At 38.9% G+C, this 26,829-nt stretch overlaps 1 protein-coding gene across 1 annotated transcript in view; it reads left to right on the top strand.

The window, feature by feature from the left end:
• The window catches only part of LOC140482872 (CAP-Gly domain-containing linker protein 4-like), a 276,546-nt gene that overhangs the window by 196,334 nt on the left and 53,383 nt on the right, over positions 1–26,829 (top strand). Inside the window, exon 14 of the mRNA XM_072580592.1 lies at positions 12,292–12,356. Coding sequence (XP_072436693.1) covers positions 12,292–12,356 — 65 coding nt within the window. The remainder of the gene's footprint in view (positions 1–12,291; positions 12,357–26,829) is intronic.

Raw genomic sequence — 26,829 nt, 5'->3', positions numbered from 1 at the left:
AAGTCAATACAACATTGCAATTTTAGGGAATGTTGACAGATTTACTTTCGTTTGTAATATTAATATGTAATGGTTTTTAAATCGGAATGCACCTAAATTAAGTGTGATTTCAATGTAAGACACTCCACAGATGTCTAATCAGGTTAGTCACAGGTTTGTGGCAAATTGGTACATCAGTCTTATCGGGTTATCCGTGGTGAATATGGCTTTTGTGGCACAGTGGTTGTACCTCTACTTCTGACCCAAGAGGCCATGGTTCAAGCCCACCTTCCCCAGATATGTGTTAAAACATGTTCGAACAAATTGGTTAAAACTACCAATTTGTGGTGAACTCTATGCGTCTGTTATGGCTTTGCAGGCTACATGATAATCTCAGTGAAAAGCAAGATCAGCTGGCTCACACACCAACTGAGGCCCTTATAAGAGTTCAAGGTGGGGTTGCAAATTGTGGTGGTTCCTGACACCACGTAAGTTAAGGAAGACGAGAATTTAATGGCTGCTGGTTTGGTTGCTAAATATCTGAAGAAACTGATATGCTTGATCAAGCTGTGTGCAATACAATCAAATCAACAATAAGTTCCTTTATTAGAGTACACAATGATCCCAACAACTGTTTCAGCTGTTGATAAGCCTTTATAAATATGATAAATAGTGCACTAAAGGCTCAGAAAGCACCTAGTAAATGAGACCTTTACTTTCCCTTTTCACACCAGTGAGATGAGTGCGCACAGTCTAATCTCCAGACCAATATTTTCACTCAAATAATACAATGATGTTCCTGTATCACTGTATTCCTTATTATACAGTCAGCTCACCAGATGGTGAATGAGTCTCCAAACTACATGGTAATGCAATAAAGTCAGCTGTATACAAAGATAAAAGATAAAAAGAATAGCAGCAAGGAAGAACACATGCTGATTAGTTATAAGTATATAAAAGGTCAAGTCATCAAAAATAAATAATTTAGATTTCTAAAAATGGTGACCAAGTGATCAAGAGTGTCTGGATCTGACACATAGGGCATTTAGTAACCAGCTCATTGCAATTTCAAATTCCGCATATTTCATATTCATTTTCTACATTACAAGATTTTCAAAACTTAGTTCTGTATTTATAATTAATGTTATACTAACTTTTGTTAATATAGGACAGATTTTTTTGGAAAACTTGACATTATGAAGATGACAATTAAAAGAAAAGCATTTACAGTATATTATAGGAAGGTTCAGCAGTTGTCTTTTTGTATTTTTCAGTGGCACCTGGACCTCAGTCTTAATACAATAACACAATATCAGATATTATGTGGCAGTGTTGCGTTAATTCTGCCACTTGCCTTCCTTCCCCTAGCCCACCAGGCCAAACGCCCCCTCATGTACACTCTGCTGTCCGTGGAATCTCATCTTCTTCACCTCTGAGCTCATTTTGTCCATGTGACTTTTTTTCTGCTTTCGCATTCCCTATTCTGACCAAACTGTTGATCACTCAGTTTCCTTTCCTGGTTCCCATGTCAGCTGCTTTTGTCAGCAGTTCCCATTGTTTGCACAATGTTCTCCTGTCCTTCCAATCTAACATCAGTGATTCCAACTCAAAACACACATCTTTGACCCTTCTGCTCTTACAAACTACTGCCCCATTTGCAATCTCCTTTTTCTCTTTAAAGTCCTTGAATGTATTGTCATCTCCAAGATCAAGATCTATTGTTTCTACAAACTGATATTTTTCATGCTCCAGTTAAGTTTTCATTCTGTCTCCTCACTGCTCTCTCTCAGCAGAAACAGTCGTTATCAAAGTCCCAAATGAAGTTCTGTATTATTGTGACTGTAGCAATTTATCACTCCTCACCTTCTCACTCTATTGCTCAGTCTTTGACAGAGTTGACAATATCATCTTTCCCCATCCTTCTGCTTTGTCATCCAGTGGGGTGGAATTTGCCTTTCCTGGCTCCATTCTCTTCTTTTGAAGTTTAACCAGAGAATTGCAACAGCTTCACTGCTCACTCCTATACTGTTATTTTTGGAATTCTTCAAGAATTTGCCCACGGCCTCTCTATTTCTTGTTATATCTTTCCATCAATTATATCATCCGCAAACTCAGGTTGCACGTGACAATAACTTTATCTCACCAACTCTGTTGACTGATCTACTGCCTCTGATACATCACACTGTCTGTTATCCAATATAGAATAAGCAGCTATTCCTACTAAGTAAACATGGGCAAGTCTGAAGACTTGGGCAAAATTTTAACATATTAATCTCTGGTGCAATGGTGGCACACTTTTCCAGTTGCATAGTTGACATCCCAATTAATGTGTCTTCTGGTTGCTCTTTACCAGAGAAAACCAGTTAAGAGCCTGCCTTTGGGCTCCTTGATCAATTAAGGAGATGGGAAGGATAATATTGCAATTCTGTCAAAAGAACTGTTTCTGTTTGATGAGACCCCAGCATGCTTCAGAAAAGCTTGCCATCATGAGGATTTTGAAGTTGAAGCACCAATAGCAAAAAAAGATAGACATGGAAAGACTATTCGCTCCTGCCCCTCCATCCTAACCACCTCACTGGGCTCACAGGTCTCTGACTTTTACCTGGAGATTCTGCTGTTTGACTAAGGTATAGGCAGCTTTCTCAAGTACAGGAGGAAGAGACAACGTCTCCAACCAACCAAGCATGGAAGGAAATTATAACCGGTGTGTGATCCTTTCAACCTGGAGATGATGCATCAGAAGAATTGAAGACCTCAGGAATGAATGGTGTAACATCTACAGGAGCCAACCTCCATACTCTGACTTGCCCAGAATTCTCCTTTATACTGCGCCTCAGGTCAACCCACCTTATAACTCACCTTCATGCCTCCATGTTACTTCTTACAAATGATGTGCTTTTCTGATTACAATCTATTACAAAACTCATCTGCCTGCTTTCTATCCTTGCAGAAGACAACAAAGAACAACTCAGTGGCTCAAAGGAAGCACAGAGGTGATCATAAGAGACAGGCAGCTTTCAGCCACTGGCAAGTGTCCAGCTGGTACCCTGAGAAGGAGTTCATGCTCTAGGAGAGTACAAATTGTAACACCAAACAGCCATAAAAGTCTGAATTTCCTGAGGCTCTGGTGCAGATTTGTTGAGATAACTAACCTTCTCTGCAAGTAGACTGTAGGTTGGTGATTTGGCCTCATTCCAGCTAGATGTGGTGTCAATAATATTTACCTTGTGAGTGGGATCTGTGGCTGTGCTGCATCTTGCACTGCTCTTGCTACTGCTGGAACAGTTTTCCCCCTGTCCTTGATGCCCAGCAAAGTCCAAAGATCAAATTGCATAGGCTGCTTTCATGTCATGCTGAAAGCTGATAGCAGGGAAGTTCAATTGAAAGTGAGCAATGTATGAACAGATGAAGTCCTGCCGAGAAGTTGGCTATCGCTGACTAAGCACTTAAAGCCTCTGAGAACGTTGTGAACAACAGCCTTGCACCTGATCATGCTTATAGCTCTTCCAGAGAACTGATCAAAGCCTTCACAATTTTTCACTTCCACCAAAAAAGCTCTGCTTGCTGTGCATACACCTTGGAAATCCTGACAATTGACTGACAGGTCAGGCAAATGTCTTGAGATTGCAAATCCAGAATTCAGTGCAAAATAATTTGCACTCTCCACACTTTGATTCACTGTGGCAGCAGTGTGTATTATATATAAGGTGCACTGCAACAACGTAGCAAAGCTTGTTTGATAGCACCTTCCAACCTTGCAAACTCTGCCATCTCAAAGGAAAAGGGCAGCAGCTGCATGGGACCATCACCACTTGCAAGTTCCCTGCCAACCCACATACTTTTCGAACTTGAAACTATATTGTCATTTTTTTCAATGTTTCAGGGTCAAAATACTGGACCTCACGTGGACTGCAGGATTTCAAACAGATGGCTCATCACAAATGGTGATTAGGGATAGGCGGTAAATGCTGGCCAAGCCAATAACACTCACAGCCCATCAGAGAATAATTTTAAAAGATCCCTCCAGGGCCATTGGCTGCCATGACGCCAAATCCTAAATTAGGGAGAAATTACTTCCAGATATCTCTCTGCCTCTTTACCTCTCTCCAAGACAATCCTAAAAATGTATACCATTGACCAATATTGTTGTTATCTGCCTCATATCTTCTTACATGGCTTAGTAGCAAAAATGTTTGATTGATAATGCTCATTAAGCATCTTGGAACACTGATAACAAATTAAGAGCAGGAGTAGGCCATTTGACCCCTGAGCCTGCTCTACCATTCAATAAAATCATGGCTGATCTGATGTTGCCACAAACACACGTTCTTGACTCCCCTAAATACAAATATTGTAAATGCAAGGATTTTTTTTTGCTGTTTCTGCTTCACAATGTCATGAAGCTATAGTATAGAGTCATAGAGATTTAAAGCAAGGAAACAGAGCCTTTGGTCCAACCTGTCTGTGGCGACCAGATATCCCAACCCAATCTAGTCCCACCTGCCAGCAACTGGCCAATATCACTCCAAACCCTTCCTATTCATATACGCATTCCGATGCCTTTTAAATGTTGTAATTGTACTAGCCTCCACCACTTCCTCTGGCAGCTCTTTCCATACCTGTACCACCCTCCGTGTGAAAACGCTGCCCCTTAGGTTTCTTTTATATCTTTCCCCTCTCACCCTAAACATATACCCTCTAGTTCTGAACTCCTCCACCCCAGAGAAAATACTTTGTCTATTTATCCTATCCATGCCCCTCATGATTTTATAAACCTCTATAAGGTCCCTCCTCATATTCTTATTTTCTTAAACAAAGTCAAAATAAGAGACTGAAATTCTGATCAGAATATAGGTTTCAACTTTTAAAAAAATTACATTATAAAGAAGTTTCAATCAACTAATTAATTATCTTCGAGTGTCTTATGTGTCGGTGATGTGGTTTTTCACATGATCCAATGTCATATGGCCTGAGCATCACATGATGAAACTCCAGGAAAGCCTCCAACCAGAGGCTTAATCGTCACTCACCTTTCTAAATATGCCCAATATATTCTTTTACAGTGATACAGTGGTGACTGTACATGTGTATTAGTCTTTGTTGGATAAGAGTATTTCAACTCCCCCACCCCCTGCCCCAAGAGGGAGATGCATACACAAAACTAACATTTTCCACAAGAATGACTTCTATAAACCACTGGTGCTACTTATGTGTCAATGTATTTAAGCTTCAATTTAGCTAGCTTTAGTTAAATTTGTAACTGTTTCCATCTTACTATAGATTTTTTTGCAACATTTTTATTTCAAGGCTTTCACTGTGTTACGATCAGTTTTGATATTCAAGCAGCTTATGAAGTCAGTTTCTGCAGAGAGAGAGGTTAAGAAAAGTTATTCTCCTTCATTCGGGGTTTTCAATTAAAGTTAAAGTAGTGAAAAATGAACAGTACAGCATTTCAGTGGTTCATTTCTCAATAAATGGTTCAAGTGTTTGACCATACATACCTGTGGAGTTCCTTTTCTGGATGAAGGTGGAAGAAAATGAGGTTGAAAGCAAGGTCAGTTGAGATGGTGTGAAACATCTTCAATCTATATCTGCTTAGGACATGAAACTGAAACTTGATTAACCTAGTGTCAAGTAAATAGTGACATCATTAAAGGAATAAAAACAGAAAAGTTACTGGTTACAATTTAAAGGAAAATCAAAAATACAAAACTGTTTTTGCCTGATGTGATTCTTAAATTAACCATGATAAAATCGTTAGAATACATTTAATGTTTTACGGGTCACATATTTCTTGGGCTGTTCACACTGGATTGTTTTGTCATGTAATATTTTTAAGTCTTTCATTCAACTTAAGGGTATTGCATCAGCATCATCTTAACGACAATACTGAATGTTTTGAGAACAACGCTTAGGTCTTTGAAGTGCTTGGCATTGAGTTGTTTTCTGAACTCTGATTATGTTTTCAGAGTAGTGTGGATGAGTACTTAGAGACAATTGTTACTTCAGTAGGCAGTGATCCATTCAACAATCAACATGTGGGTTATCCTGGCGATTCCAACATATTGCAAATTGTGCTATCAGGCAGTCGAGCAGATACCAATTCTAAGTGCAAGGACGCATTCATTATGTTTTATAATTACATGGCAAGGAAAAAAATGAAGTTCCTAAATCAATAAAAGCCCAGTGTTACAACATCCTTTATACCACTTGCCCACATAATAGCAAGCAACATTGCACTTTTGAAATATTATTAGACAAGTAGTTAACATATTCATGTTAAATTCCTTTGTGAGTTATTTTATCAGCTATTGCAACTTACTTATTATTAGGCTCAATAATAAACTTATTAATATTGATCCTTACTGCTCTAACATTTGTATGCTAATATTAGAATATAACATCAAAAATTCTGATTTTAATATTGGTCAAGGTGAACAACTCCAGCTCTTTGTATACTTTCACTGTTTGCTGTTCAGCATAATTAATGCATAAGTGCTAATGATGTTTATAAAACATATCTTTGGAAGAACATATTGCAAAAGCTTGATCATTAATTCCCTTAGAAAAACACTGCTTTGAGGTAACTAGGCTAGAGACAGTAGAAATTATTAGATGTCTTAGCAAGTTCAAGTAATTAGCCATTGTTGGATATTTATCATCCGTAGACGCCATCTTTTATCTAGGACCCATGTATGACATGCTGAAATTGAGGTGTTACTTTTTTTCCATTCAGAGGATAGCATGCTTGTCTCCGAGGCAGAAAATTGTGAGTTACCACTATTGTGATAGTGCAGCATGAGCAGTCGAATGTGCTACATTTAAGGTCCAACTTCTATCAAGTTGTGGGTTTGAATCGCCCCACTGTCAAATTTGCAGATAATGGTCCCCACTAAATAAGGTTGGCAGTGTATAATCTGGTGAGACATTGACCTAGTAATCTAGAGACCAGCTAATATTCTGGCGAAAATGAGGGCTGCAGATGCTGGAGATTAGCGTTGAGAGTGTGGTCCTGATGAAGGACTTTTGCTCGAAACATCAATTTTCCTGTTCCTTGGATGCTGCCTGACCCGCTGTGCTTTTCCAGCACCCCACTCTCAACTCTAACATTCTAGCAACCCCAGTTCAAATTCTGATATGGTAGATGGTGAAATTTGAACTCAATGAAAATCTAGAATTAAGAGTCTAATAACCATGAAACATTGTTGGCTGTCAGGAAAAATCCATCTGATTTACTAATGTCCTTAGGGAATGTAACTGCCATTCTTACCTAAATTAGCTTACATGTGACTCCAGACCTACAACAATGTGGTTGGCTCTTAATTGCCCTTTTGGCAATTAAGGATGAACAATATATGTGGGTCTAGTCAGAATTACCCACATCCTATGAATAAATTTAAAAAATCAAAAAGGTTTATAAAATCATAAGAGTACATAGATAAGATGAATAGCCAAGATCTATATTTCCCTTCAAAATCTCATCATTTTCCCTTCCTATATTGTTGGTTCTAGTGTGTACAATGAGCTCCTGCTGGTCTCTCTCCCCTTTGAGATTGGTCTGCACCCTCTCTGAGACATCCTTGATCTTAGTACTAGGGAGGCTGCACACCATTCTAATTTGCTGCCGGCCACAGAAATGTCTGTCTGTCCCTCTGACTGGAGAGTCCCCTAACACAATCGATCGCTTAGAACCCAACGTACCCCTCAATACATTCGACCCTGTCTTGATATCAGAAACTTGGCTAATTGTGTTACATTCCCTTGATAATCCATCACCTCCTACATTTTCTAAAACAAAATACTTGTTTGAAATAGGAATAGCCACAGAAGACTTTTGCACTACCTGCTTACCTTTCATACTTTTCCTGGAGTTAACCGACCTATGTGACTGTATCTGCGGCTTTTCTCCCTTCCTATAACTGTCATCCATCACACCCCCTTGCTCTTGTAAATTCTTCATTGCCTCTAACTGTCACTCCAACAAATCCATTTGGTCTGATAGTATTCGCAACCAATGACATTTACTGCAAATATAATCCTCAGTAATACGTAATCTCTCTCGAAATTCCCACATCTGATAGGAAGACCATATCACTCTACCAGAGGCCTTTTTTTCCCCTTCTGATCTACGGTCCCAAAAAATAGCACTGTCTTATTGCTCTACAAAACTTTGCTCCAGGCTAACTTAATACTTACGGCTTATATTTTTAAAACTTAATCAAGAGATAGATCTCAATAAAGCATATAATCAAGAAAGAACCCACTCAAGATTTACAGCAAGGCAACACTTTAAAAATTATACACTTATCTGTTTTTGTTCTGTGGCCTTTCCCAAACAGTTGATCAGTTGTGAATTTCACTATTTGTTAAGTTTTCCTAGACTCAATCTGATGTCCAGCGATACATGAATTCAAACAGCAAAGGCAGTAACTGCACATACTCACTGCTGTGTCAGTTAGCAATATGGGTTACTTTCTCTCTCTCTCTCTCTCTCTCTGTCCCGCACTGACCATGTGCAGCCTATTTCTGTCCTTCTCCCTTTTAAAAGTGCCATTGTTTTGACTTTTTTTTTCTCCAAAGTTCGAAAACAATGCAACAGCATATAAAACAGTAATTGCTGCTCCTGGAATTCGAGGAAATCACTCCTAACAGCTAAAAGACCTCAAAAAACGAGCAGCCTGTTACAGCCACAATTCTTTTCCAAAGCCGTGCAGGTCAGGGGAATTGGCCATGCTAAATTGCACACAGTGTTAGGTGTGTTAGTCGGGGTAAATATGGGGTAGGGGAATGGGTTTGGGTGGGTTTCTCTTTAGAGGGGCGGTGTGGACTTGTTGGGCCGAAGGGCCTGTTTCCATACTGTAAAGAATCTAATCTAATCTCCTTGGAGATATCCAGTAGTTTTGTAAGGCTCCATGTAAACAGAGGCTTTTCATTTAAGAAGTAAATGAATCTTCATCATTTTTCCTAACTATCCTGCAGACTTTGTATCCTGGTATCAAGCCCTGACAATCTTGTAACAAATCTTTATGACAGTTTGCATGCCATATCGTCCAGGTTAAGTTTATACCTAGAACAGGCTCAGTTTCTTCTTTGCAGTACTTCTATTTATATAAATAACTCTTATTTGGGCTGCATACCTAACCTGTCTTTCTGCTTCAATGTTTAACTCATAAGGTCCCTAATCCTCTCTCCTGGTTTAAACTAGAGATTTTTTAGATTTTACTTTGCCTGCAGCGTGTAAAACACAACTTCCACTTGTTATTCCACTGTCTTTCATTTTGTTTATTTTTAATCTTTTTCCTTGTGAGCCCTCTCCTCATTTGCTGTTGTGAAATCCTCATGAGCATCCTACTTAGCTTTCCTACTTGGACCTTGATCCCAGCCTGGTTCAGGTAGAAATAGACCTGAAGATTCAGTTATTTTGTATCCCAATGCTGGCTCTTGCAATCTATAAAGTGAAACTATTCTTTCTCAAACCATTCCTTCAGTCATTTGTCCACCTCCCCAGTCTGCTTTTCCCATGCCAATTTGAATGTAGTTTAGGCAATACTAAGGAGGTTACTCATTCCCTGTATCATCCCTTCCTATAATTTAGCTCCTAATTATCAGTACTCTCCAAACAGGATCACTTGCCTACTTTTTCTTATGTTGTTTGGCTCAGCATTGCTGACAGCAATTAAATCCCCACTGTCACCCTCCAATATTCATTGCAAGTGGTTCAGAATGTCTCTCACCCTAGCATTAGGAAGGTAACAAACCACGATCCTGTTTATAAAGGAAGGCATCTGCCTCCTCCCCATCTCCCCTATCCTGTACCTCCTCCCCACAACCACCATCACCATGCCACCAAAAAGGTTTTGAATCTTCTACATCCACCACACTTGGTTCTCTTTCACCTTTTCCTCCCTTTCAAAACCTCCTGCCTCAAAACGCTAAGACAGCACTCTGGCTGTCCTTCCAACGGTCTTGATCCTTATCCTCACAGGTAGTAAGTATATTAAACACATTGTTTAGGGTGATTTTCTTAGTTGTACAGTTTCTCATTGTTTTATCTAGTCAGTTTTCCCCTTTAGTATCAGTTTGGAATCTAGCTAGTTAATATTTAATTTGTGTTATGAAAGTCTATCTCAGATGTTGGATCATCACACACTAGTGTGCTGTAAGTTAATTTATCATTAACCAGTCCAGCAGAGAGCTCTAATTAAGCACTTTATTGATGCATCAGTCTGACATTATGACGTGCAATGTCCCCTTGTTCCCTACTCATAAGCTTATAAAACTACGGAAATCTATGGAATAATTAAAAGAGTGGATTGCAATTACACAACTAATATCAGCAAATTGATGCTAATCATGGTGGGTCTGACAACACTGATTTGTTGGTAACTCTGACTTCATGATTGCTGTGATCATTTGCAATTCAGTTTGAGAGTATTGCTAGATAAGTGATGATAAAAACCTTGCTCTAACGGAAATTGTAACCTGATTCACCAAAATCTGGAGGAGAAAGCTATATATTTTAGGTATGACAGGACAGTGGGGATAGTTGTGTGTTAAATCCTGTTCTAGAAATTGCTGAGGATGTAAAATTGTATTGAAAGTGGTGATTATAATTCCATCAGGATTGAAATTTTAAAAAGTTCTTTAACATATATACACTCTTCTAAGCAGTAATGAATCAGTCACATTAGCTTTTATAACTAATTAAGTGTCAATAATGATTTCTTGTTGCTCAAGAGTGCATCAGGCCTTTCCTCCTGTACCAAGATTGAAAAGTGGACTTCCAGAATTACTGATGTGGTTCTATCACGTTGATAGTTTTTTTGGAAGCTAAGTGCCTAAGCATATTGATGGCATTCTGTGGTCAATGAAATTTGGAAAATATACCTCAAGTGTGTGGTAGAATATACAGCAGAGAAGGTAGTTATTTGGTTGTGCTGGTTCTTTAATAGAATTGTCCAGTCAGTTTCATTCTACTACTCCTTGGTCACAATATCTGCCAACAGCCAAATGTCTGTTTCATGCGTGAACTCTGAACACCTTCCTATTCAGGAATCCTTACGAATATGGTGGGCAGTGGACTGCCCAATTTGTGTCACTGATTATCTAGTCTGTGGTCTTTTTAACGGCTCTCCCAATTGCTCATTGGTGTTCAGGTTCCTTCCCATATCTGTGATCATATGTGTTATTCAGTACACCTATAGACTGAAATATAATGCAACATTCTTATTTAATCCTTTTCATATAATGTATTAAAGTGGCCCCATGTTTTATACAGCAACTTCAACCATCTGCTGCAAGTTTGATTTGAAGGTAGTGTAGTTTCTAAAACTAGACAAAATTCAACAGAGCTGTATAATGCATAATTTCTTGACCTTCATTACTCCATTTATATTCCAAATTAGAGAGCTGAAAGACAAAATCAGCATTTAGATATAGATTTTTCTTCAGTAGGTTTGCCTTAAATTCTGAATAAAATATACATTTCAATTATTCTTATGTTTTGGTGAAAATGATACATTTTGTGGATGTTTTTCATCTTGTAGGTGTCAGGACATTGCACAAGAATACTTATTCAGAGAGAAAGTCAATGTTTTTACTGCACGACAGATTGATTGTCAGTTGAGCTCTGATTGGTAGCAGCATTGCAATGGAGAATGCACATATTGATGATAGTTAACAGCTAGGCTTTATTAAGTTTTCATCTGAGCAGGTTTACTCTGATTGATCAGGACCTTGCCCTGAGAAATGAAGAGCTAATGCAGTCATTTATTTTTGTTGAGATGAAACAGATGCAGTGCCTGTATATGTTCTTTCTGACTGCAAAGAACAGGGCCCTAAATATTAATATATGGAGCTTCAAATGCACCCAAGTGTACCACACTGCAACCCCAATTGACAGACCTGAATTGTTTGCCACCTAGTTCCATGCATAGTTCAGGATTATCTAGCAAATTGTTTCCAATTGCACAATTGCATCTGATGTTAGACACCGTGTTGCAAGTTTTGCAAACATAGTTTGGTCAGATATGGTCAATACTTTGTCTGTCCTCATGCAGTATAAATGTTGGTTTTCCCTTCGAATTTATATTCTTCTAAGATTTCCTGATGCGTTTGAGAAGAAAAGCTTTGACAAATGTATATTTTTGTCAGCAGAACTAAAACATTAATTGAAATGTAAGTTTTATTCAAATTTTAGGGTAAATTATGAAAGAGAAATGTATTTTTTTTAACAATACTTAAATTCTGTGGCACTAGACGACTAATATGATTTTCTTCTTGCTTCTGAACTGTGCCTGGTTTCATCTGTAGGGTGACAGAAGCTCTGGATTCCTTCTCAGATGTCCCAACCAGTAAACTTAATCGATCAGTTATAGGTAAGTAATTTGTTTGTTACATTTGTTCCATGGTTACTGTGATCTCTAAATCTTTTGCCATAATGCTTTATTTCTCATTTGCGAGAGGTAACATGTGACCTAACCAATCCTGTTTGTTTTTTTAAAAGATACAATATAAAAAAAAACTAGTTTAATTAGATGGGCTTCAGATTGGTTCCACAGGTTGGCGCAACATCGAGGGCCGAAGGGCCTGTATTGCACTATAAAGTTCTATGTTCTAGTAAATAAAGTTTAAAAGCTATTAAGAATATTGTATTCACCTGGTTATGAAAATGAGTTTTGATGTGCCATCCTGAACAACTCAATTATGACAGGTAAAATTATTGCACTCACAGAAGGTTGGTCTGCTGGTGCAACAGGTAATTAAAAAGGCAAATGGAATTTTATCCTTCATTCCTAAAGGGATTGAATTTAAAAGCAGGGAGGTTATGCTGCAGCTGTTTAGGGTGCTGGTGAGGCCTGGAGTCCTTTGTGCAATATTGGTCTCCTTATTTGAGAAAATATGTACTGGCACTGGAGGGGGTGCAGAGGAGGTTCACTAGGTTGATTCTGGAATTGAGGGGGTCGGCTTATGAGGAGAGACTAAGTAGACTGGAATTATGTTAATTGGAATTTAGTAGAATAAGGGGGGATCTTATAGAAACATAAAGAATTATGAAGGGAATAGATGTGATAGAAGTAGAGAGGATATTTCCACTGCTGGGTGAAACTAGGCCAAGAGGGTGTAGCCTCAAAATTAGAGGAAGCAGATTTAGGACTGAATTGAGAAGGAACTTTTTCACCCAGAGGGTTGTGAATCTATGGAATTCCCTGCCCTGTGAAGTAGTTGAGGCTTCTTCATTAATTGTTTTTAAAGCTAAGATAGATAATTTTTTGAACAGTAAAGGAATTAAGGATTATGGTGAGAGGGTGAATAAGTGGAGCTGAGACCATGAAATAATCAGCTATGATTTTATTGAATGGCGGAGCAGGCTCGAAGGACTAGATAGCCTACTTCTGCTCCTAGTTTTTATGTTTTTATGTTCAACTATGGTTTGGGCAAAGATTCAAAAAATTGTTTTACATTCAAACCTGCAAAGTCCAACATCTGGGAGCTGGTGTGTAAAATGGGAGAGCTATCCCACTGACTAGTCATAACAATCAGAAAGTCATGTGCACCATCTTTAGATCAATATGCTTGGCTCCTCCAGTACAATCCCTTGATACTGTCTCTGGAAATGACAGTCATGGCAGGATAGACTGGGACAGCTTAGTGTATAGTTTGATGGACTGGGCTGTTGGAATTTTAAAAATGATGGCAAGCATCAAGAAATTTCAAACTCAATTCCAAAAAAATTACTCATTGCCAAATACCTCCATTCTACTAACTGATTAGTGAGAATCTTTCCTTTCTGAGCACCAGTTTAGATGTCAATCATTGCAGGTATTCAACTTTATTGACAACTTCTCGAATAATGAAGCAACCTAAATTATCAGGACCTGCAATATCTAGGCTGATATTGAGATATTACACAACATTTGTGCCATTAAGTACATGAAAAGGATCATCTCTCGCACTGCTGCAATTATAAAACTTACCTTAAGACCCTCTCTTGCTGCATGATCTCTACATTGAGAAATGTAGGTCCTGATGTGGTTCAATAGATAGCTCTCCTTCCTATGAGTTAGGAGCTTTTGGTTTCAAATGTTACTCTAGAACTTGCTGGTTACAAAGGTGTCTTTACAATATTGCAAGCAAGTCAGTCCATAGCAGTGCTAGTCCCAGGGTGGATAAAGGGGAGGGTTAGCAGCAGGAATGACATTCAGCTGTAAAACCACCAAGATTCTTCGGAAACATTGACAGAGGAACTAACCATATTTAGTAGTGCCATCAATTTGTTCAGCATCATGTAACTAGCTATTGTACTGTTGCTCCAAAGAGTATAAATACAAGTTAAATGTGCATATGAACTGAGAGCAGAAGTAGACCATTCAGCCCCTCACATCTGCTTGACCATTCTGCCCCTTGAGTTTGCTCTGTTATTCAATAAGATTATTGCTGATTTGAGAGAAACCTCAAAACCACATTCCTGCCTATCCCTGATAACCTCTCACCTCCTTACTTATCTATCTACCTCAACGACTCTGTTTCCCTCACTATTTCAGAAAGAGAGTCCTAAAGGCACACAATCCTCTGAGATAAAAAATGTCACCTCATTTCTATTTAAATGCATGAGCTTTGATTTTTAAATAATGACCGCTAGTTTTAGAATTTCCCATTAGAGGAAACATAATTTCCAAACCTAATCCTCAGGATCCTACATGATTCAGTCAAGTTAACGCTCACTCTTCTAAACTCCAGCAAATACATGCCTAGCCTGTCTAACCTTTCCTTATAAGACAATGTACTCATATCTGGTATCAATTAGGTTAACTATCTCTGAACTGCTTCTCCATCCTTCCTTAAATAAGATGGACAATATTGTGCACAAGACTCCAGCTGTGGTCTCATTAGTACCCTAAATAATTGAAGCATAACCTCACTACTTCTGTATTCAATTCCCATTGTGATAAAAGATAACATTCTATTAGCTTTCCTAATTACTTGCTTTACATGCATAACAATCTTTTTGTGATTTGTGCAGTAAAACACCCAGATCCCTCAGTATCTCAGCTTTGTAACTTCACTATGCATTGTATTTGGAAAGGCAAAGACTGATCGGGGTAGTCAACATGGCTTTGTGCATGGGAAATCATGTCTCACTAACCTGATTGAGTTTTTTGAAGAAGTGACAAAGAGGATTGATGAGGGCAGAGCGATGGACATGATCTATATGGACTTCAGTAATGCGTTCACAAGATTCCTCATAGTTGATTGGTTAGCAAGGTTAGATCACATGAATTATAGGGAGATCTAGCCTTAAAGGTAGAACACAGAGGGTGATGGTGGATGGTTGCTTTTCAGACTGGAGGCCTGTAACCAGTGCTGTGTCACAAGGATCGATGCTGGTTCCACTGCTTTTCATCATTTATATAAATGATTTGGATTTAAAGCTAGGAGGTATAGTTAGTAAGTTTGCAAATGGCACCAAAATTGGAGGTGTAGTGGACAGCGAAGAAGGCTATCTCAGAGTACAACGTGATCTTGATTAGATGGGCCAGTGGGCTGAGGAATGGCAGATGGAGATTAATTCAGATAAATGTGAGGTGCTGCATTTTGAAAAGGCAAATCGGGGCATTACTTATACACTTAATGTTAAGGTCCTAGGGAGTATTGCTAAACAAAGAGATCTTGGAATGCAGGTTCATAGCTCCTTGAAAATGGACTCGCTGGTAGATAGGATAATGAAGAAGGCACCTAGAATGCTTTCATTTATTGGTCAGAGCATTGAGTATAGGAGTTTGTAGGTCATGTTACAGCTGTACAATACATTGGTTAGGGTACTTTTGGAATATTGTATGCAATTCTGGTCTTCCTCCTATGGAAGGATGTTGTGAAATTTGAAAGGGTTCAGAAAAGATGTACAAGGACGTTGCCAGGTTTGAACTTTAGGGAGAGGCTGAATAGGCTAGATTACTTACTTACAGTGTGGAAACAGGCCCTTCGGCCCAACAAGTCCACACCGACCCACCGTCCACCCAGACCCATTCCCCTACACCTAACACTACAGGCAATTTAGCATGGCCAATTCAACTGACCTGCACATTTTTGGATTGTGGGAGGAAACCGGAGCAAACCCACGCAGACATGGGGAGAATGTGCAAACTCCACACAGAGAGTTGCCTGAGGCGGGAATTGAACCCTGGCCTTTGGCACTGTGAGGCAGCAGTGCTAACCACTGTGCCACCATGCCACCAGGCTGGGGCTGTTTTTCCTGGAGTGTCGGAGGCTGAGGGGTGACCTTATAGAGGTTTATAAAATCATGAGGGGCATGGACAGGGTAGATAGACAAAGTTTTTTTCTCTGGGGTGGAGGAGTCCAGAACACGAGGGCATAGGTTTATGGGAGGGGAAGAATATAAAAGGGACCTAAGAGGCAACCTTTTCACGTAGAGGATGGTGTGTGTATGGAATGAGCTGCCAGAGGAAATGGTGGAGGCTGGTACAGTTACAACATTTAAAAGGCATTTGGATGACTATATAAATAGGAAGGGTTTAGAGGGCTATGGGCCAAGAGCTGGCAAATGGGACTAGGTTAACTTAGTTGGCATGGTCGAGTTGGACCGAAGAGTCTGTTTCCGTGCTGTACATCTCTAATACGCCATGTAAGTAATTTTTCTTTTGTTCTTGCTGCCACAAATGGATAATTTCCATATTACATGTCATTTTCTAAAGCTTTGCCCACACACTTGACCTTTGCAATGTTCTTGTTCTCTTCCCAACTTACTTTCCTTCTTTGTGTCATCAGCAAACTTAGCAATCATTACTTCAGTCCCTTCATCAAAAATACTTATATGAATGTAAACATTTGAGGTCTCAGGACCGACCTTTGTGACTTGTAACACCTTGCCAACCTAAAAAGGACTCATGTATGCTGATCATCTGCTTCCTGTTAGTCAGCCAATCTTCTATCTGTGCTGTGAAGTGCAGATTTCAAAGAGTTTTGTAATGCATTGAGTTACCTAAGTATCAATAACTTTGGAAACGTTTGGTCCAAAGCCAGCTAGTTTTTAACAGTCATGAATTAAAGTAAGTAAGTTCTACTGAAGAGTAGCTGATTAGTTAATTAGGTAACAGAATTCAGTCTATTTCTGTGCTACAAAGCGCATAACTATACAGATCTTTGTGCAGTGTGCAGAATGCAGATTTCAGGCTGAGTGAGTTCAATTAATAATGAATTCAAAAAAGGGGAGGAGATACTTTATTTACCTTCTTCACTGTCTCATATTTGGCTCCTACTTCAGTGCAGTGGAAGGAGCTGTTGGTGAGCAAGAGATAAGCTATTCTACTTGTAATAAGTAATGGCACGAGAAACATAAAACAGGATATCTGAGTTGAGTGGAATGTGTAATCTGTGCAAAGTCATGGATATTTCATTTGTCTGAGACAAACACATCAGCAGGAAGTGTCACCATCTGTAAACACTTGAGCTGCAGATATCATAATCCAAGAGGCTACTGGAGTCACCGGTGTCTATTCACAAGGCAGGGGGCTATGTGGATAGCATGTTTAGGGAGATGGTCACATTGTGGCTTAGGGAAATGCAGCCAGCTAAGGAATGCAGGTCCGCCATGCAATCCAGGAAAACCAGGTGGTGTTATAGTCCCCTGAGGTGATTTCACATGATTATTTTTTGTTTTGCATTCTGGTAAGGGCAGTATTTCCCCAGAGGAGTGTAGACAGACTAAATTCAGTGTTACCACAAGTGGCTCAGCTATACAATAGGGGAGTACAAAGAGGAGGGGATTAGAGATTCTTTAATGAAGAAAGAGTAGACAGAAATTTTTGCAACCATAAATGTGACTACAGAATGGTTTGTCTCTTTTCTGGTACAAAGGTCAAGGATGATCACAGAATGACTGCAGTACATTCTTCTAGGGGAGAGTGAACAGTCAGCCATGTCAGTACCAATGATGTGTATAATGAGATCTTAAATGTAGATTTGAAGGAATTAAGTAGGAGGTTTTAAAGCACAACCTCTAAAGCAGTAATATCAGCATTATTCCCAGTTCCACGTGCCAGTGAAAATAGAAATAGAAGAATTGAGTGATTGAAGATATGACTGGAAAATCAGTACAGGAGTAAGGCTATCTGATTTCTGAGGCATTGGGACTGGTTCCGTGGCACATAGATTAGATTCCCTACAGTGTGGAAACAGGCCCTTCAGCCCAATAAGTCCACACCCAGAAGAGTAACCTACCCAGACATATTTCCCTCTGACCAATGCACCTAACACTATGGGCAATTTAGCATGGAGGAAACCCATGCAGACACAGGGAGAATGTGCAAACTCCACGCAGACTGTCGCCTGAGACAGGAATCGAACCCAGGCCCCTGGCACAGTGAGGCAACAGTGCTAAACACTGAGCCACCGTGCTGCCCAGTTCTGATACATGATGTACAGGTTATATCCTGATGAAATATGTCTTTTCTCAGCAATACTTCAGTACTTGAGTATTGCTGAGAATAAAGATATTTTGTTGAAGCTTTTTATCATTTATTCATCAGGGTAATTCACAAGAATACAAATTCAAGGATAATCCCAACATTTCCATAGTATAACAGAAGTGTAGATTGGTTGGCAATTACATTCTGATTAGTAAAGGTGTATACCAAGAGAATGTACCAGTTGAAGCTGACAGACAATTAACTGCTAGGCTTTGGTTACATTTTAAAACAGGTAGGTTGCAGCATTGGCTTGAGAACTGTACCAGCGAATAGCTGTCAGAGAAAAATTGATCAAAGTGTGTGAGTTGACCAAAAACCATTTCAAGAGTGCTCAACAAACAATGAAAACTACAATAGATGAAAAGACTAAAGTTTGAAACTTTGTTGCTGGAGTAAAGGTGTTAGATTTATTATCTGTTTCTGGGAAAATGTTCACTGCACCTTATCAAATCGAAAGTATGTGCGTTATATAGTGAGTACTTCAGATAGGAGGAAGAATCAGCAAGTATGTCTTGTTGATATCTTGAATAGATATCTTAAGGAAAGTCAGGAGAAAGTTCACGTATGGCAGTGAAAGAAATAACAAATATCAGAAAAATTGGAGAATGAATCTGAAATTGAAAATTCAAATGTTGATCCTCCATTGGTTAAATTGGATGTGCTTAAAAGGTTAGAAGAAATATTGTGCTTATTCCAGAAAACAATCAACATAACTTTAAACGCTAATACAGACTCTCATTGATGTATGTGAACAGTCAAGGACAAATATCTTTGGCTGTACGTTATTTCATTGTAGGGGAAAACACCAACCTTAATGACTCATTCCAGAGAAATTAACTCAAGCGAGGGAAGAGATGAAATTCATGATGGACAATGACATTTTTGAACTGAGTCAAAATAGCTGGAGCAGTCCTGTCTTGGAGCAGTTCTGGATGGGTCTCAGTGATTCTGTATTTATTATCACAAAGACATCATAGTAACAAAAGCAGACTCATAGCCTACTCCAAGATTGGAGGACTGCATTGAACAAATTGGATATACATGACCTGTCGACAAAGGTGATTTGCTAAGAAGGATATTGGCCAGTTTTATTAACTAGCAACATGAAATAACTTTCTGCTTTTGAAACACTGGATGGACTTTATCAAGGCAAATTCATGCTTTGGGAATGAAACGTGTACCAGCAACTTAGGAATAACCAACTGCCGAAATCTATGTGAAAACTATGTAACTCTTGTCTACATTGACAACTTAATGTCATAGAGTCATAGAAATGTACAGCATTGAAACAGACCCTTTTGCCCAACTTGTCCATGCCGACTAGATATCCTAAGTTAACCTCGTCCCATTTGCCAGCACTTGGTCCATATCCCTCTAATCCCTTCCTATTCGTGTACCCATCCAGACGCCTTTTAAATGTTGTAACTGCACTAGCCTCCCCACTTCCTCTGGCAGCTCATTCCATACATGCACCACTCTCTGCGTGAAAAAGTTGCCCCTTACGTCCATTTTAAATCTTTCTCCTCTCATCTTAAACCCATGCCCTCTAGTTCTGAACTCCCACGCTCCAGGGAAAAGACCTTGTCTATTTATCTTATCCATGCTCCTCACAATTTTATAAACCTCTGTAATGTCACCCCTCAGCCTCCAACACTCCAAGGAAAACAGCTCCAGCCTCCTCAGCCTCTCCCTATAGGTCAAACCCTCCAACCATGGCAACATCTTTGAAAATCGTTTCTGAACCCTTTCAAATTTTACAACATCCTTCCGATAGGAGGGAGACCAGAATTGCACACAGTATTCCAAAAGTGGTCTAACCAATGTCCTGTACAGATGCAACATGACCTCCCAACTCCTATACTCAAATCGCTGACCAATAAATGAAAGCATACTACAAGCCTTCTTTATTGCCCTGTCTACCTGCAACGTCACTTTCAGGGAATTATGAACCTTCACTCTAAGGTCTCTTTGTTCAGCAACACTCCCCAGGACCTTACCATTAAGTCTATAAGTCCTGCCCTGATTTGCAGCACCTCACATTTATCAAAATTAAACATTGTCTGCCACTCCTCACCCCCATGGATCAAGGGCCTATTATACTCTGAGGTAACCTTCTTTGCTGTCCACTACAGCTCCAATTTTGGTGTCATCTACAAACTTACTAACTGTGCCTCCTGTGTTCACATCCAAATTGTTTATATAAATAATGAAAAGCACTTTGCTCAATACTGATCATTGTGGCATTCCACTGATCACCTACCTCCAGGTTGAAAAGCAATCCTCCACCACCACCCTCCTTTGTTTCAGCTAAAGCTGGAAAGAACACTTACACCATTTGACTTACTTGTTTGCTTACAAACACCTAATTTGCTTATATATTTCATGAAAAATGGAAGTGCCAAAGTGACTTAATTGGCCACACGGTGGGACAAGGCCAAGTAGCACCTTGAGAAGTAAAAATAAGAGCTAATTTGGATTTCAAATGCCTAAAATGAAACATGAAATCCTGTGATATATTAGCATGAGTGGATTTTGTTGGAAGTTTGTTCCAAACTTCAGCAATCTAGTAGGTCCTTTAATAAATTTTTGAAAAGGCCAGAAATGTTCATGGACTACAGATTGTTATGGACTAGGCCAGAAAACTCAAAACATTCTCTCTGTTCTGCTGCTCTCTTTCTTTCCCTCTCTTCTGATTTTAGTCTGTTACATTTCTGCTGCCCTTTCCTTCGCTCTCGCCTCTAACTCAAACTGTCTCATTTGCAATTGAATTCTTGCCATTTCTATAGGTTTCCCCAGCAAATTTAAATGCTGAACTATTGCTGTAATTGTCTCTCCTTTCCTCACAGAAGCAGGTGGCTCCAATTCCAGCTGGTCTGCTAACTCCTGCAGCTTGGTCTTATTCACTTTTTGTGAAATTTCCAAAGTCACTGCATCCATATCCAGAAACCTTTTAGCAACTGAAAGAGCCATTACTATCCCAAGTTTTGTCTATCAAACCAAACCAACACCTGAAATAAAGACAATAGCATCTACCACTTGCTGTTTTTAAAATCCTGGACGAGCCCCCAAGCTGTTATGGCCAAGGCCAGCCCACTCAAACATCCTTAAGCAAGCAGCCCAGACCATAACTTTGCAATTTGTTTTGGTAAGTATACAGTGAAAATTACCCAGAATAAATTAGCAAGATTGAGCGGTTTAAAACAGATAAAAAATTCATTCACAAAATTACACAATGAAACATGAAGAACAGAACAAAGAACCCCTACAGAATGCAATCTATCCAAACTAGACTTAAGCATGCTCTTCCAAATATCCACAACACTTCCATAAACAAACCCCCTTTAAAACACAGTACAAAAAAAAGGGTCAGATGATTATAGGTGGAAGTTAGAAGGGCAGAAGATGGAGTTTCCACACAACTCACTGTTGAACTCCCAACCAGTTCTGGACTGAACTAAACTGCTCAGCTAGAGAGCTGACCACTCCCCTTTCATTATACAGGTCACTTCTAAAACATGACCAATTTGGCCTGAAGTCTCATCTGTTTATATATAAACAAAAAGGCCTCTCAATACTCTTTAATCTCTGTATCAAGAGAGACAAATCGGCACCAAGAGCGGTTTATTACCCCTCTGACAAAACCAAGGATAGAGTATCCTTGAGAAAAGGAACAGCTTTTAGAAAGAAGAAACCAGCTTTATGAGAAGGTAAAGCAAGCGTTTAAGGCCATTAGCTTTATTTTTGGTTCAGAAGAATCTAAGACTAAGCACTTTGTTACAAAATAGGGGACATATTCTCAGAATAAGTGGCAGACTGTTTAAGACTCAGATGAGAAGCAATTTCTTCACTCAGAGACTGGTGAATCTTTCAAAGTTTCTATACCATTGGGCTGTGGAAGTTCAGCATTGAGCAGTTCAGGTCAGAAATCATCAGGTTGCTGAAGACTAATGATATGAAGGAATGTGGGAAAATTATTTTGAAGAAATATTTCGTCATGATCACGAATGACAATGCTGGCTTGATGGGCAGAACAATCTACTCCTATTCTCATGTTCCGGATATACCTACATTGAGAAATCTGTGCAGCAGCAGCAGCAGCAGGGATCTTCATCATCTTCATATCACCATCAAGGTCACAGGTCTTTATACTTGGACAAATTCATTGGATCAAATTCCAAGATTTTGTACATAATAAGATCATGGAAATCACTAACCAAAGAACTGTGATGAATTCAGAAAAATTTCCACGACCAGCTTCTCAGGGTATTGACTATAGTTCAAGTAGCTAGGGTGAATTTTCTTCGTACCTGTGTGTGATGCACAGGAAAAGTGGAGTGAAAATATTGTACCCCATTTCAATCCTAAATAACATTATACTTAAACCTTCCTCTATGACTTTTCTGGTCTCTGCATTTAACAAGGGTGCAGCAATGTAACCGCCATGCAAATGAATGTCAAAAGTACCTGCACTCAATGTATCTGTTGATCAGGTACAAAATTGACTGCATTAAAAAAAACTGGTATTATTTCTTCCTTTTCTAGCATTAAATTATTAAAGACGGACTGCTAGAATATTGAAAACTGTTTTTAAAGTCATTTGCTGCATTTGAAATCACCTATAAAGTCTAAAGTTATTATCCTAACATTAGGGAATCTGGTTATTCTCCAGTTTTCCAGTGAGAAAGGATGATATACAATAAGACCTCAATAAAAGTTGCCCCCAGAACATAATTTTGTTTTAACTTCATTAATAAAGTAATGATAATAAATCTATTTTACATTGTCAGTTTCACTCGAGCATCGTTTTTCACAGCTTTCCTCTTCAGTCAATTTAATTCTCATCTGACCTTTCTCCCAGTACTCAGGTTTGGCCCTCAGCTTGCCACATTCCCCAGCACCAATCCTGATTCCCAATATTTCCTCTCTCCAGTTGTGCATCTGTCCTGGGCATTAGCTCCATCCCATGACTTGTTCCCTCCCAGCTCAACTGCTGGCTCCACATTCAAATTGACAGCCTTGGCTCCAGTTTGTGCCAGAAGTCCCTGAACTGACCAATGTCTGCCGCTAGATGGCGCCTGGTCACTAACAGTAGAGTCTCAGAGTCGCAAGAGATGTACAGCACAGAAACAGACCCTTTGGTCTAACTTGTCTATGCCGACCAAATATCCTAAACTAATCTCGTCTCATTTGTCAACAATTGACCCATATCCCTCTAAACTCTTCCCATTCATATACCCATCTAGACACTATTCAATAAAAGTGATACATTTTAAAAATATTGTATTTTACATATTTTATACTAAGTCATGCATTTTGTTATGTAAGCTACTTCAGCTAATATGGCACATGTACCACACAGTATTTCAACCGTTGCTTTTTTTTCCTGAGTGAGAAATGTTTGAAAGATCTTAACTCAATGTTTGTTATTGACTTCCACTGGAAACCATGATTCACTTAAAGTTGTTTCAATTAAAATTGTAATTTTCAGGAATATAACCAAAAATGTAAGCAAGAATTTAGTGTTTGGCGTACCACAAGACTTGAAATGCTTGGAAGAGTTATGAATGATTTAGATGAAGAAATAGAGTCAGATATCCAAGTTTTTTTAAGAACTAGCAGGGTGGCATGGTAAATAATATAGATATGAACAAAATATAGAGGACAATTAGCTCCTGTAGATCAAAAACTAGCATACGGTTCAGAATAATGCCAAAAAAAGCTTCAATACACATTCTTGTTAAGTTAGACTTGCAGCTTGCTAACTTGACAGTGGAAGACAATGGCAAACAACCACTGACAAAAACTGCCATAGAAATGGCTCAGGATGAAGTACAGCAAACATTTTATTAAGTCGTACCTATGGGACCAGTAAATTAATGGCTGATCAAATGTTCTGGTTGATCAAGAGGTTAAAACACGCTGTGTAATAAAAATGTAATGCAGGGATATATGCATCACTGTTGTACTTTATTTACAGCATAAATCAATTAAGTAATAATGCACCATTATCTTAAGTAAAACTTAAGGCTGAAGCTTTGAGCCTTTGCACTTCACCCACATCTGACTACTTGGACATTGCAGAGATCATGATAATACTGTAAATGTCTGATACTTCTGATGTATAATTTTTGCTGGTTTATTGAGAGGCCGCTTCATAAGGTGCCATTTTGAAAACAAAGTTTGCTGTATTAACAGCCAAAGAATCAAGGGTCTGTCTTTGAGAAGAGCAATATTATTGAATGCAAAGTAGAATGTTGTAATTCAACATTGATAAGTTACCTGATGGCAAAACTGTGGAGAAATGTGTGTCCATCCACTTAGAATAGTGAGGGCAGCCATGGGATTGATGAGTTGGAGGAACAAGGAGTAGTGAAGGACAAAGGTGTTGCAGGAGGATCAGCAACTGAAAAAGACAGGAAAGGGAGATACAGGCAACTTAGCATATTTTATTAAGTTTTTAATTTATTCCATTTTGAAAGCTTACAAGTATACAAGTTTGTGAATACATATTAGTTAAACATGGAGGGTCTGATGCTTAAAGTATGAAGTAATGTTTAATTAGTAAAGTGCATATAAGGATATTACTTCCAAGAGTTGAACTATATAAGGGAATAAAACACAAATTAGCATTGCAAGAGCCAGCTAACTATCAGATAATGAATGATTTAATTTGTATATACTTTACATTTCAGTGATTTTATTTTTCAACCTAGTCAGCTTCTTGCCTGATCATCTTTTCTTTAATTAGCCATAGATTGGATGGATCAAAGGAACATTAATTACGGTTCTTTGTGCCCATTGTTATAAATAAACGACAGGAGCTTTATTCTCAAATGGAGCAGGTTGGGGACAATTAATTTATGTTGAAATTAAAAATAAAAGGAACTCAATTAGAGCATAGCTCTAAGCAATCACAAATATACCATTTGGAATCTAGCATGTCAATTTAAAAGATTTTAATATGGAATTAACTTGAGGAAACTTAGCAAATTTATGCATGCATTTCCTGGATGTGGCTCCTTTATGAACAGCCAACATAGTCCAAGGTCCCCCATCCTTCCATCTGTTGCCACATCTAAAACATTCTTTCCAAGCTCAAGTACTACAAACACACTCGGAGTCTATCATTGTGAAAAGATAGAACAGTCAGCAAGGTCCCAGACCCCATCCATGCAGGTGGAACCTGGAGGGGTCTGAGCTACCATGGGGATGAGTGACAGCTGCCTGGAGCCCTACAGTTTGGATTTCCTTCAGTCAGGCTCCCTCTATCCCTGCTATTTCAATCGTAGATATTGTCTCCAGAGGAGCTGTACGAGTTGGGAAGAGGGAACTTCTCAATGGAAGAACAGCAGCAATAAACATAAGAGAGATGAAATTTGTGATTGGAGGAGTTGCTCCCCATAAATTTTCTGTGTCCCATGCTCACTGCTCCTCCAATTTAACTCTCTACTCTCAGAATATCAACAAAGCATCTATGACAGCAATTTTTCAGCCCTGTTTAGCTTACAAAGGACTAATAGTGTATTCAGTTATCGATTTTCCACCTCCATCTTTTTATGGGTCCTTGTGAAATTTTGAGGCAAATTTGCCCATCACCTTCTTGAACACTGGCAACTAATCCATAAATATTGGCACCTAAAGTTTGTGCACTGATGTCAGTGTATAACCAACAATATAGAAAGCTAATAATTACTGCTGTGGAGGTCAGGCGACAGCATAATTAATCTGTAGCTGGCATCTTCCAGTGTGCAACTCACAATCTGAGCCACTCCAGTTCAGAAAAGTTGGTTTTAAGAGAGAAGCATTTGGCATCTGAAAGGTATCAGTTTTAAAGTTTAACACTGCCCAGAAAAAACATGATTTGGAGATACCGGTGTTGAACTGGGGTGTACAAAGTTACAGGTTACACAACACTAGGTTATAGTCCAACAGGTTTATTTGGAAGCACTAGCTTTTGGAGTGCTGCTCCTTCATCAGGTGATTGCGGAGATTCTCAGTCAGAAGTCATACGACACCAGTTAATAGTCCAACAAGTTTAATTGAAATCACAAGCTTTTGGAGAGTAGCCCCTTCGTCAGGTAGGTTATGCCCCAAAAGCTTGTGATTTCAAATAAATCTGCTGGACTATAACCTGGTGATGTGTGTTTTCATACTTAATTAGTTAGCAATTCGGTGTTTTTCTTTGTATTATATTGCCTGCCTTTTTGGCTATTGTTGACATGTCTTTGTATTCTTTTCATTCCTTCCCATGTTTAGACCATTTCCCAGTGGGGAAGAAATGCACAGGCTTCCTTATCAGCATTCACTTCACAGGTTGATGTTTGAAAGGATAGCCTATTTTTCTATTTGATGCATTTTTGTGACT

This window comes from Chiloscyllium punctatum, chromosome 11 (genome assembly GCF_047496795.1).
Source record: "Chiloscyllium punctatum isolate Juve2018m chromosome 11, sChiPun1.3, whole genome shotgun sequence".
Classification (NCBI taxonomy): domain Eukaryota; kingdom Metazoa; phylum Chordata; class Chondrichthyes; order Orectolobiformes; family Hemiscylliidae; genus Chiloscyllium; species Chiloscyllium punctatum.
Note: the sequence above shows the minus strand (reverse complement) of the source record. Positions and strands in the feature narration are given on the sequence as shown.